At 35.4% G+C, this 13696-nt stretch overlaps 2 protein-coding genes across 5 annotated transcripts; both read right to left on the bottom strand.

Moving 5' to 3' along the window:
* Positions 1-96: 96 nt before the first annotated feature.
* Positions 97-5313, bottom strand: Acn (apoptotic chromatin condensation inducer acinus). Of its 4 annotated transcripts, XM_031973386.2 has the most exons (10): positions 4990-5312; positions 3155-4475; positions 2992-3079; positions 2757-2873; positions 2421-2625; positions 2144-2352; positions 1842-2066; positions 1501-1761; positions 1256-1405; positions 97-825 (listed from the first exon to the last, which is right to left on the bottom strand). In XM_031973386.2, the coding sequence occupies exons 2-9, from the start codon at positions 4471-4473 to the stop codon at positions 1283-1285; spliced, it is 2547 nt and encodes an 848-aa protein (XP_031829246.2). In that variant the 5' UTR covers positions 4474-4475; positions 4990-5312; the 3' UTR covers positions 97-825; positions 1256-1282. The 4 variants fall into 4 exon arrangements, with proteins under 4 accessions (XP_031829246.2, XP_031829248.2, XP_031829247.2 ...); XM_031973388.2 differs by having other exon boundaries at positions 97-1393; positions 4990-5313; XM_031973387.2 differs by having other exon boundaries at positions 97-1405; positions 2144-2349; positions 4990-5313.
* Positions 5314-5839: 526 nt separating this feature from the next.
* On the bottom strand, positions 5840-12455 carry Kr-h1 (kruppel homolog 1). Its single transcript, XM_031973390.2, has 2 exons — positions 11703-12455; positions 5840-11325 (listed from the first exon to the last, which is right to left on the bottom strand). Exons 1-2 carry the CDS (start codon positions 12453-12455, stop codon positions 10576-10578), a joined length of 1503 nt encoding a protein of 500 aa, XP_031829250.1. The 3' UTR covers positions 5840-10575.
* Between the last annotated feature and the right edge of the window lie 1241 nt (positions 12456-13696).

Genomic DNA, 13696 nt, shown 5'->3' with positions numbered 1-13696 from the left:
TTTTACGATTACGCACATTCGTTTACTAATAGTGCCTTCAAATTACATTTTGCAACGTGTAAAATGTGAGTAGTGTCCAAGAAACCATATAACGACAAGATGAATGTAAGAAATTTGCTCGTTTTTTGTATAAATTGTTTTTTTTTTCGTAAACCTCGGTCTTTTGATCTTATTCAAGGATTAGTAACAAATTTTCCAAGCGCGATATCGTAAAAAGTAAGCGGCAAATGTAGTTTTGTATATATCCTAAAGTGTTTTACATTTATTGATAATTTTACATGTCACATTACGGAATATCGAATTATACTTTATGTACAAACATGTTTCCCGCTGTGCGAGTTCACCACGCAGAACCGAGAAACACCAAAACTTTACATTCTACTACCAAATTTGTGGTAGTATATGTCAAACTCAAGAAAGTCAGGCTACACTACAAGCAGAGGAGAGAATGAAACAATCCGGGAAGAGAAAATTCTCTCATCGTTACTTAGGTTGATTTCTTCATGCCACTTGTAAACCACAGTCTCGTCATCGTGGACAGCTTTCGTCGTTGATTTCAACAACTAGCCTACCTTCGATGTTCTTTCAGTTTTTTACCTTTTTCTTTTCTAAGACAGCGTTTTCAAAAATCACAATTATTAAGTTCATTTAGTGGTTTTCTCTACGGACAGTTTCGTTTTGCGAACTTTTTGTTCAATTATTCTTCGATTCCCAGGGGTTTGCACGATTTGCAATGTCGCGCAACGATGCGTGTCTCCTAGACGATGCAAACACTATCGTGCTCGTTTTATAGTTACGCCACTCTGTTGGATAGTTAATGTCGACCTGTAAGAAGTACAGTTTAATTCTGAAATTTAAGGGATCTAGGGTCGGGAAGTAGGACACGTCTGGATCATGCAAAAGATTTACATAGTTTGTTAAAGGATGAAATTAAACGAGTCATAAGAAAAAGAAAGAGGTTAGTTTACAGGTTTAAGGTACTATCTATTTTCTATCAATTTTCAACTAAAAAAAAAAAAAAAAGTTTAACAGATTTCAACGTAAGACATTAAAACGCTAATATGATAGAACTGTCTGTAAACGAATCGAATGTTAATTGACAGAAAAATTAATGTTTGAGAACTTATTTAAAAGTTCATAGGTTATGATAAGAAAGAAAGAGGATCTACTGTTTCGTGTTTCCACGATCTGAAATAGTTTTGAAAATGGGAAACTGATAAAAATCGGAGTGTTTGCATTAGAGAAGGAAAGGTACGTTTGTCGAAAATGGACGATTAAAGAACTATTTTCTTGGACTGCGACGGCGGCGCCCGTCCCTGTTGTTCCTTTCTGCGCGTCTCATTTCTTCTAATCTACGCGCATGTTCCGCCATGTGTTGCCTTCTCATTTCCTCCTTTACAACAATCTACAATCATACAGAACTTTTAATATTACAATAACTACTTATTTTTCATTCATAGCATCCAAAAAATCTGTTAATCATTTAATGTATCAATGTACCTGCTCATTTGTAAGTGGTAACCAATATATGCAAGGGGTAGCTTTTGTTTTCCTAAAGAGATCATCTAAGAGCTTAGCCGGCGGTGGTTCGTCTTCCTTCTTTTTAAATTTACGAGCTGGAGCTGGAAGATGCGCTTCTACCGCAGGACTTCGACTCCTCTGTCTTCTCTTCTTATCGTGATCTTTCTTTTCGCGCTCTTTCTCTTTCATGTGTTGTTGTCCATCTTCTTTGCCGAGGTCCCATTCCCGTACAACCATCACCTATTGAGTATAAGAGTTGTTTAAACGATGTACTGTTAAAATGTTGAACACTTGAAAAATATTTTCTGTAAATTTACTACCTTTGTGTTCGTCTTTTCCTCTCGGTTCCAATCCTGTTGCCATGAATCCGTTGGTACAAGCGGTTCCGTTTTCCTTGGAATTGATTGATCCTTTGACAATTCTCGCGCCAATTCCATGTCGTCTTTGGTTGCATACTCGACATGAAGTCTCTTCGGGTTCGAAACTGGCCAAGATACACCGTGTAAAGCCTGCCTTGTCTCGAATGCCTGGTCTTCGTTTGAGTACTGTGACAATAATATAACATGAATCAGTTTTTTGTTACTCCACGTTTTCCATTGTAATTATTCGAACAAATACATACCTCTACAAAACATTTAGATTTAATTCTATCCATCCAAAAGCCATTTTCAACGATGGTGCCAGTACGTGAAAGAAGCTCTTTAATTTGATTCAGAGTGAAAGGACGAACCAAGTTTTTGATCAAAAGTATATTAGTGGGCTTGGTAGCCGGTGGACTAGGTGATTTCACATGCGGTGTTTCCTTCACGATCGATATTTTCCGTCGTGCTGCTAATGAAATACAATTAAAATTAAAAATGAACAGAACATTTTAGCTGATCATTTAACTATTTAAATACCTATATGATTATCGATCTTTCCATCTCCTTTTTTCGCGACACCGTTCTTTTGCGTGACACTTTCATTATCAGATTTATTATCATTTGTTCCTTCATTAAAGTTGTACCACTTTTCATTGGTTCGAAAACGATCTCTGTCTTCGTCGTCATCTTTTGACAGACGGACCTCGTTTATCGACAGTGGTCTCGCTCCTGGTACCAATGCCTGGAAACAATATAAAAATCCATAAATATTATAAATTACATTATTATAAGATAAGTTAATGTGACAAGAATTATAAGTCTTTAAAATCACGAAAGTAACATAATTGTATAAATAACGAATAAAGATATTACTTTCAATGAATCTGTAGATATTGAAAAGGAAGGCGTGGTATCGGTAGACAATGCAGTGCCCCATCGACGTTTTCTTGGAACACATTTTGATTCTTGATCGGCATTATCGTGATTTTCCTGTTAAGTATGAGCATGTAATTAGCTTATTATTTACCGAGCAATTATAATTTTCCAAATTGATTGAGATTATTCAACCCCTTTGGATGCCAGATTAATACTCGTTGAAATGACGAACCTTATTCGATACAACTGTTTCATTATTTGCAGTCACATCGGTATCTTCTTTTTTGCCATCGTTCTTCTCCGTTAACATTCTCGCGGAACTGAAATATAATTTATAATTATAAGAAATATACTATTTACAGAAGTAAACGTAGCGTTGTTCAATTTATGCTTACAATGATCTTTTCAAGTTTACTTTCACGGGCTTAAAAGTCACTGACTGAGCCACAGCTGTTGCAGAATATTCAGTTTTTTCATTTAGACAATCTAACTTCTGATTATTTTCTTCAATATGCTCAGTTTCGGTTTCCACATTATTTATTAAAGTATTGTTTCTTGGTTTCGGTGATACTGAACGATCTTTCGGTTTATGTGAGTCCTCTACAGTTACTTTCTCTTCTTGCATGTAAGAATCCATTTCGATGTCTCTTTTAACAGGAGGTTCATCCTCTGAATCTGGTGTATCGGAATTAGATGAATCTCGATACTTGGTCCGATGCTTTCTACGACTAGTGCACGATATTCTCCCACTAGCCCTGTTACCTCTTGCACTCTGAACGTCGTCATTTGATTCGGATGAAGAATTCTCTTCACGAATTTTTTCTTTCTCATCTTCCTCGTCGGTACTAGTATCTTTTTGAATGTTTTCAACATTAACTTCTTTACTAAACAGTTCTGCTGACTTTTCGCTGGTATCTTCCACAGATTTTTCTTCCTTTGTCATAAGATTTGTCTCCTCGGGTGAGTGATCGCCATTTGATCTAGGAGCTGATACAGTTGTGCTACTCGACTGAATGGGTTCGTTATCAGCGTTTTCGTTGGGGATATTTGCCTCTTTTGATTCACCTTGCTGATCTATGTTTGGTTTATCGTCAGACAAGTTGGCTGAAGTGGTTTCAGGCAGGATCTCCTTGCTATCACTTACCTCTTCGTTGGAGTCCTGACCTGGGTATGAAGAGGAGGGATCGTTCGGCTGTTCAGTGCTACTGAGCGTTCTTGTACAAGAAACCAGTTGCTCTTCTGCCGAGTCAGCCTCCTCCGCAACTCCCTCACCACTTTCCTGCCACTTGTTCAATTTTTTCCTACCCAAAGAAGTATCAGACGATGCTTCTGTTGTGTTATGTTGTCTACATAACTTCAGCTTCTGTATCTCGCCAGGCGATGCATCTGCTCTCGCCACTTTCCAAACTGATCCACCGTCGTTGTCTTCTTCATTTTCTTCAGATTTCATCTTGACATCTGTTTCTGTGGATGAAACTGTTTCAACACAGTCTTCTACCGTATCCTCCAACTGCTTCTTTTGCTGTGTAAGCGCAGTTGACTTCTTCTCTACTTCTTTATCACTGATATTTTTTGCTGTTTCCTCTACATTTTCTTGCTCTGGTGACATAGAATGTGTTCTTTTCACTCGTCTACGTGTTGACTTTCTAGTTGGCTTTCCAACTTCCTTCTCCGGAGTCCCTTTTGCTTTATTTCTTTCGCTTTTTCTCCTCATTTCTAAAAATGAACATTAACGCAATGACTCAAAGTAATTTGTCTATAGAGTTTATAATTTAATAATAATACAAATTTTAGTGAAATCTTTGTAAGTGAACTAAATAAAGTAAACCATACTGCATAGTTATCTCATAAGAAATATAGTATCTGTATTAACTTGTTATTACACTCATGACCAATAGATATAACTTTTGATATGTACAACTTGGTCTGTTCAATAAGCTCTGTATTTGCATTATATAGCCTCAAAGGAGTTATTCCAATTCTTGTTTTTTCAATTACTTAATCATTACTCTAGTAAATAACGACAAATATTTCGAATCAAATAGAGAAAATTTTACCATGTAATATGAATAATTAATGGTTATACGAGTTTTTTGAACGATAAGAAGCGATTTGATCAATTATCTGTGATAAATATTTATTCAGAAATGTTCGAGTTATAGCTCGATTTATGGTTACTCAGGAAACGCGCGTATCTCCCGTCATCTGAAAGTAACGCACAATTACTTACTTAATAAACGTTCCTTTTCTGTTAGCTAGATATTTTTCAGGTATGTTGCGCGTTCTGCTAATTTTATTGACATATAAATATAAGTATTTCAATCGAAACAACGTTTCCAATGACGCTTCTAACAATCAGTCGGACTACCGTACTCCATTGAACACGAACGTTTTACATCCTATCAGATGGGTTCACAAAACTGGGATGTCGGCGCATCGGTATGTTCATTTGAAAACTCTATGCCCACGTATAAGTAAATCAAACTATTGTTCGTAAACTTTCTCTCCGGAGTGAAATGATTGTCGCTCTACATGAAAATAGGATGTTAACCTATAATTTTATATAGTGACTTAATCTAGTTTCTTATCTAGTAAATAATTTAATTACCGATAATGACAACCAGAGGGCTGCAAGTACTCAATTGTTTGGCGGCTGAAGAATCCTCATTACCGACAGAGAATGCTATAAAATGATTAGTATTTTTATCATATGAAATCTACCCGTTAGCATAAACATTTATTCAGATCATTAAACCCCGCGATAACAAACAGACATGGAATTATTTAATACTTAAAACAGTTATCAAATATTCTTTAATATAGCTAATAAATAGTCAGAATAGTTTAATTTTCGTTTCAAAGTTCCATTTGAATTATATTAGCGCACACTTACAAATAGTCTTTTCCTCCAAGAATGACGGAATGAAACAATATAATAGAGAAATTTAAAAAAAATATCAAATGCAAAAATATAATAAATAAACTTGAATGCCTTGTGGATTCTATGAAAATTTCGTACTCATGCTTTTATTATTATAACTCATAATGATGGAGATCGGGTGGAAAATTTCAAAACACCATTTACGATAGAATATATTTTAATGCAGCGAATACACGACAGTTTGTTTCGGACTTCGGCAAAAATACATTTGCATATAATATATAGACATAGATATATATTAAATAAATAAATATATTTCCTGTCGGAAGCTGACTATCAAAATTATTCACGCTCACTTTGGCGGAATAAAACGAAGAAATACAATCATTAGTGCCTATTGGTGCCTATAGTAATGCGTCCAATTCATAGAAATTCCTTTCAATATGCAAAAGAAAACATTATAATAATGTTCTGTTTTAAAAACGATTACAATTGAGTTTATTGCGGTGAGTTTCTTTCGAGGACGGGAAAATTTCTCTTTCCATTTTGTCTGTCAATCGTATTATTAGTAAAATATTGTGTTTTGGTATCCTATATATCTGTATACCAAATCAAACATACAACTGCAAAAACAAAGAAGAAATATTTTCACGGTCCTTCACGCACTCTTACAAGAGTCTCTTACTATTCTCCTTTTTTTGCATCAAATTTCTACAAAAAAGAAACGCATTTCCTTTCATGTGTAATCAGTTCCACATGCCCACGATGATAGAACAATAAACGTCCCATCTGGCATGCATTTGTGTGTATGTGTTTGTGTGTCTTAAAAATAATAAGTAATAACAGATAATAACTACAATATTACACTAGATACCTCCCAACGCGTTTCAATCTATTTCTCGTCATTATTGTAATATTTAACAATTCGCATTCTTTTTACTTGACATGTTACAACGTGGCCTACTTATATACTCGATGGGATTAACACGAACAGAAAAGTTCTATCTTCAAGTTCGGTCTTCGGCGCCTCGAAAATCGCTAACAACAATCATTAAAATTTACACTTAAAAACCCGAGTATTCAATTATTCGGATAATGACTTTTGTTTCCTTTGAAATGTAGCCAAGCATTCGAAGAACTTAGATTAAGATTGCACATAAATTTTACGTCACACACGATCCACAGGATCATCGGGGATACAATTCCCGGGTGACAAACGAAAAACCGCCTCGAACATTTTAAAGCGTTCGACTCGATGAATATTAGAATAGGCCACGTGTCGAAATTTCCATTTATAAAAAGAAACAAAAGAAAACATAATATACATGCGCTCCTATATAAATATTACATTACATGTTAAAATATGAACATGGCTCAATGTATATGCAAGCTGTTCTATAAACTGCAGATCAAAAATAAGCAGATGATACGACTGCAAAGTGCATCGACTAACTCGGTGAATTCGAGTAAACAGCACCGAGGTACCAAGATACGATAGAAGTGTGCAAAGCAATAAACTTCTGCGGGTTTTTCAGATGTTATTAATTTTCATAAAAATATCAAGAAATTATAAGGAAAATACAATTCCTTTTTTAACAAACTTCTGTTTTTTTACAAACAAGTATTAATAGTTTGTTAAATAATTATGTATTTATTTTCATATTATTTCTTCCAATAAATTAATTGAAATTGTATAAAATGTTGTTTAAATCTTTATACTCTGGTTAGAAACATATTTTGATTAAGTTAATATTTTATTAATGTATAAATATTGTAAATAAAATGTTACTTATTAAAGAAGATTCTTATTTCTTACATATCTTTATAGACTGAATTTAATAATTTGCACACTTCTGTATAAAAAGATCTGATAGAAGTAACTTGAACATAGAATATTAAGTAATACTATAGTTTTTCAAAATTGAAGAATCAAACGATCAGATATCCATATTTCAGGCATGCCTATCCACCTTGAATAGATGCACTTTGCTAAACATTTATATTTATATTCCACTGTTAAAATTAGTCCTCAATTTATAAAACATTCTTTATTTTTTATTGGTGTGAAGCCAAATGTAAATACAGATGGCCACAAATTATTAATCGTGATAATACGATTTAATATTTAGTATTAAAGTTGCACGCATGCTCTGACACGCTTAGCACGCTTGTACTGGCAGTGGGCATAGCTCCCCTCAATACTCTGGCATTATGGAGTTCTTATCACAGAGATATCAATTGTTTGGTACTTTCTTCCCCGCTGATTTCACTTTCACGGTAGAAACTGCAGTTATATTTATTCCAGTAAGATCTGCTTCACGAAAATTGTATCTACTCGAGTAGCAAATACTAATCCATACCAGTAATTAAATATACATATTTTGCAATTCTTTTTGCCCTCCCAAGCTCAATGAATCATGAACTCATCTTGACTCAATGAGTTTGTACTTCAAACTACTGTGTTATTGCTGCAATCATTTTCTTTCTAGGTCTTGAAAATTCAATAAAGCGGACAGAGTTTAACCATTTGCTAGAACTTTTCTACAATCAATATTAAGGCTTCTTTTGCAAAATTTTACAACGTATTGGTTAACGGATCGTTATTGTTAAAAAAGGGGGGGGGGGGGCTTAACGTGATTGATAACTATCCGTCCATAGATCGAAGGTTTTAATAACGCAAATAAATTCGAATTTCGTCATCTTAGATGTTTGAAACATACAAAAGTGAAATTTCAAGAAGATAAATAACTTAGAAAAACATAGTGTACGAATCATTGTTAAAATTAGATTAGTTCTAATAAATTTACATGCAGGAAAAAACTCGTTTGCGTTCGAACGGCAATTATTAATTTGTTTGAAAGTATTGGTGACTGATTCAAGAGAATGCATTAAATTTTTTGTTTAAACGAATAATACGTAAACAAACTAACGACGACGAAATTGAGCAATTACGTGTTTTAATATCACTTCTATCTATCATAGTCTATACATCATAAACTACGTTTCATGGGAAGCTTGTCACGCTTGAACGAAAATGTTTGTCAGACTGGTATCAGTCTTTTCAGTTTTGGCAAGAAATTGGAATCTTTGTTACATGAATATTGGTTACGATTGAAAAATTTCACGATACACAAAACACGTACAACGTTCAAATTTAACCCACGAAAACAACCTGTTTTCGGTACAAGTTGCGTAGCCTTTGAACTAATCGACACCTATATGGTATTTAATTTTTTAATCTCCTCCAAAGGATATCAAAACGAACAGAAGACAAAATAATTGACGCAGTCGTTACCCTGCTTTGAGTTATTTCTTAAGCGCTTCAACAATGTTTATAAAACAAATCATGTGAAATAAATAATATATTTTTTAAAAAAAAACGTTTCTAAAACGAGGGAAAAGATTGTGCGAATAACACATTTTTTTAAAAATGGTCTCGACTACGTTCATTCTAAGGCTTCCGATACGAAGATGCTAGTTACGCTACAACGATTCACGATCTTTATTACTTGTAGTCTAACAGTTGCAACTTAACATACATACTCGCATGCACGCATTTACACACATATCTGAGACACGTATACGTAACGTGAAATACGAAAAAAATGACATAGAGCACGCCAGCTAAATATTGAAGAAAGCAAAGCAAAGCAAATCATGTCTTTTTTCCACGACACAAGGACATTCTAAACACGTCTCTTAGATTCATTCGTCTCTCAACTTTTGGTTGTTAGTTTAAAGTTCAAGCTCGTCTCCGAAACATTAAGAAACCATTTTTCAGTTAATTTTGAAAGAATCGATGAATTTTACAATTTGATTGCCGCTTGGCGCTACTTGGAAACCGTAAATACTTTTGCGTTCGTTGAAGGTTTTCGAACGATTAAGAAAAATTTGCTGGCGGGCTCGAGGCGTGTAACGTTCATTTTCAGGCACATTATATAAATAATTCTTTGAACCAGGCGAATTTATGAATTGTTTAAGTCGCTCTCACACAAAATCGTACAAATCATTAAATCGCGATTTTTTATGCTTCTTGCATAAATATTAACTGTAGAACAACAGTATTGAGTTATACTAATTTGTCATTTTTGAAAATTTTACAAGTTAGAACTATAAATGACACAATGAAAAAAATGTTGTATTTCATATCTTTCAATTTAATTTTCCTATTTTCCAATTATAAATTTATCTTATTATTCAAGTTTTATTCATTTATATGTTAGTTAAAGTGTAGATGTAACATTATTCGCAAGAATATTCAAATTCTTCTCCTATAGCCTTGGTTTAATAATCTGCACGTTTCCATATACAACGAACGACTCAACTCTCGAATTATTTTTTCGGTTAAGTTTAATTATTGTAGATTGCTCTATTGATACGTTTAAAAACTTGCACAGGAAATATTTAATACAGTATCCAACTTTCTTCAAACTTTCATCAATTTCAATTAAAAAAGAAAGTTTTGTTAATAACTTGCCGATAAAACTGATCAAACATATTTTATACGTAGTTTCCAAGATTTTTTTTTGAAAGTTCAAAGAAACCCGATACCTATTAATGATAGAATTCTCATGACACGCCGACGAAAGTGTCTCGGATCATCAATCGGTACAGAATTCCCTAAGTCACTTTCCGTTAGCGGTGGCTACTCCCGTTGGTGCTGTAATTGCATTACAACACAGAATCAGCGTTAAAATTATTTTCTTCGCGAGAACTCGTTCGCCTTCGTAATCCAAAATTTATAGTTCATTAAAACATGTTTTTCAAAGCTTCTTTTTAAAATTTGAAATATCTCCCGATATAATCGGTCGATGATTTTTCTATCCCATTGCAACTTTCGGTATGCGTTTATCCCTTCATAATTATTTAGAAGGTTGTGTCTTACCATACGCGAACTTATCACCAGTTCACCACAACTGAATCCGAGCTCTTCCACTATGAAGTCTTAGCAAATTGAATAACAGAGTTCTGTCTCTGGGAAGCAACAAACTCGATCCTTTCGCTCTCCATTGATTCTAAGATCATCTTGCACCTCTTCCTTGGTGGGAGAATTAACGTTTCTCGGACGGGTATCGCCAAGTCAAGAGGATCTGGCGAAGGTACAGGACTTACGGGATTACTGCTAGGCGGTGTTAACATTGGTTCCCGTTCAACCCTGATTTCGTATTCCCTTTGCCTTTCTTCTTCAACCGCTTCGAGTGCAGCCTCCACTCGCCTGCGAGCGTCGTTCCCTGGCAGATTTAGGAAGGAGGAACAGTCGCTGACGAAGTCGTTGTTCGGGATACTAAAACTATTGTAAGTTGGAGACACTTCTTGGTATATAAACGTATGAGACTGTTCCATAGGGACAACAGGTATCGCTTGGAAGACTTTGTCTTCACTGGGCGCCGCAATGGGTTGCGAATATTGCTCTCTGGAATACATATAGTATGAGAAATCCCGTGGTGCGTTGTAAGTGGCAGCATCGTCGCTTGGCTCATCAGTCTTTTGGTTCTCCTTATCGCTGGCAGTGCCTAAGCTATATACTTCTGAGATTTTGATCTCTGACTCAATTGGCGAGTCCCGAGGAGAACCAGCGACAGACGAGTCCGAGTGGGTTTTTATGTGCAACTCCATCGTCTTCTTCGAACCGAAAGTCTCGTGACAAAGCGTACACTTGTAAACCTTCTCGCCGTAATGAGCAACCTAAAACCGTTTACCAAATAACGTTTTAACGAGAAAGTCGTTGACAAAGAAATTTAAAAACATTTCATTTAGGGATCGGAATATTAGAAAATCAAACCGAAATCTCGTGTTGCAACTTACAATTATATTAATATTAAAATATTTTATCATATTATAAACAAAAAATTTCTTTAAACATAGATGCATAGAAAAAAATAAAATATAAACGTTTCTTAACACGTTGACGCCGGCGTGACCCACCGGTGGGTCACACATGCCTTCTTTTAAACAGAATCTAAAAAGCGCCGGCGTCAACGTATTAAGGAAACATGATTTGCTTCTAACTTTCAAAAATTATCCTTCAATATCGACTGAGTAAAGTTCTATAAATAATTTACCTGATGCAGCTTTAATACGTGATTGTAACCGAACGATTTGCCACAGATGTCGCATGTGTACGGTTTTTCCCCGGTGTGCGTGCGGGTATGCACCTTCAGCTGCTTTGAACATGTGAATCCCTTGCCGCAAGCTTTACAAACATAAGGTTTTTCTCCGGTGTGGGTGCGCATGTGTATTACCAACTGTCCACTCTGGATGAACGTTTTTGAGCACACAGTGCACTTGTGTGGCCGTTCTCCAGTATGAATCCGCATGTGCCGATGCAGTTTACCACTATGTTCGAATGCGCGCTCACACACGTCGCACTTATACGGTCGTTCTTTCGTGTGAATACGACGATGCACGCTCAAGTTCTCCTTCACCGAAAACGATTTACTACAATACTCGCACTGATACGGTTTCTCCCCCGTGTGTGTCCGATAATGTCTCGTTAGCCGCGCAGGCACCGCAAAAGTTTTCCCGCAAATGTTGCATCGGTAAGGGTCTTCACCTTCCTTACCATGCGAGCGCAGATGGCTCTGGTACAAGCTTTTCTGATCAAAGCTTTTGTGACATAGGAGACACTGGTACGGCTTCTCTTCAACATTTGCCGACAGAGTTTCGGCGCCGCAGGTCGGAGAGGCAAATACGATTAAATCCGGGCTACAAACGAGACTCTTCACTGGATTCACAGGCTCCAAGTTCACCATTTCGCTGCTCATTGACATCGTTTTTATATTTGGCATTTGCTCTACTTGATAATAACCGATCATTCTTTGTTCTCAAGTTGCAAATCTGAAACGAAACGACACAAATTATCATTTTATAAATTACAGTACAGTTGACAAGGACAAAGCCTTAATGACAATAGAAAATAAAATAGTTTGTTTTAATAGAGACGGAGAGAAGTCCATGCGAAGAAACATTTTGAAACTGAGCGAAAAATTGTTTAAAAATGTTGTATTCAAAGAACATGTAAATTTACTGTACAATCATTACTGTATGGGAACTTCAAAATAATTTTTTGCTTTTACTGGAGTTGTTTTACTTCATATATAATGTAATAATATTTCATTTGACATGAAAAATAAAGAATTTTATACATCGTTGCTTACTTTTACCTGTACTATAACAATAACAATACATTCAATTAAAGATTGGAAGACTCGATGAGGTAGATCGACATGAGGTAGATAGAGTGAAGACTCTAGGAACGTCGTCCTAGGTGTAAACGAAACTGTATGTAAACGCCTTGATACGCGCTGGTCCGATACGTTGGGGTAATACGGCCTACTCGAACCCCCACCATTCGCCCCTTACAAGCTCAAAAAGAACGCCCACGAATCGTGGGACGTCCCGTGCGTGCACGCACGCGCACGCAGGCACACGCATCCTGCAACTTCTCTTTTCGTCCCTGATCCCCCGATCCTACAGGGCCTATGATAAATCGTGTATTATCGACTCACGAACCTGCTACGCTCGACCCTTTTCATTTTTTTTGTCTGCCTAAGGGGAATAGGAAAATAAAAGTTCTCTCTTTCTCTCTACGATAGAGAAGTTATCAAAGATTACCAACTGGAAAGAGTGGAAAAAATGAACCATTTTTCTATTTCAGTAGTGAAATTAGGATTCTCCATTGAATACATTGCAAAAATTACAAATATAATGAAATATTTTTATGCAACATTAACTAATGATACGGCTCAATAGAAACATCAATAGAAATCTCATGCCGAGCATGAAAATGTTTACGCAAATGTTTGTTTATAATTAACAATATTGTCCAAGTATATTAGGAATTCATAAATTCCAAAACTTGAAGATATTTGAAATATCCCTTGTGAAAAAGTTCATCGATAATATTATTTACGAATTATAAAGATAAACAGGAAGAAATACTTTGGAATATAAGATCGAGTAAATATAATAAAAACAATTGTTTATGTAATCCAATTATTGTGTTGTTATATAATTATGTGATAGAGAAGTAATAACAAAATCGATGAAATGTTGT

The sequence above is a fragment of the Nomia melanderi genome, chromosome 4 (assembly GCF_051020985.1).
Source record: "Nomia melanderi isolate GNS246 chromosome 4, iyNomMela1, whole genome shotgun sequence".
In the NCBI taxonomy this organism is placed as follows: Eukaryota; Metazoa; Arthropoda; class Insecta; order Hymenoptera; family Halictidae; genus Nomia; species Nomia melanderi.
Note: the sequence above shows the minus strand (reverse complement) of the source record. Positions and strands in the feature narration are given on the sequence as shown.

Coding starts and splice junctions, on each gene's coding strand:
- Kr-h1 (XM_031973390.2), bottom strand. CDS start 12,455: ATGATCGGTTATTATCAAGTAGAGCAAATGCCAAATATAAAAACGATG. Junction 11,326..11,702: donor ACGTATTAAAGCTGCATCAG/GTAAATTATTTA, acceptor AAACGGTTTTAG/GTTGCTCATTACGGCGAGAA.
- Acn (XM_031973385.2), bottom strand. CDS start 4,473: ATGAGGAGAAAAAGCGAAAGAAATAAAGCAAAAGGGACTCCGGAGAAG. Junction 2,874..2,991: donor AAACAGTTGTATCGAATAAG/GTTCGTCATTTC, acceptor CATACTTAACAG/GAAAATCACGATAATGCCGA. Junction 1,406..1,500: donor TACCACTTACAAATGAGCAG/GTACATTGATAC, acceptor GTATGATTGTAG/ATTGTTGTAAAGGAGGAAAT.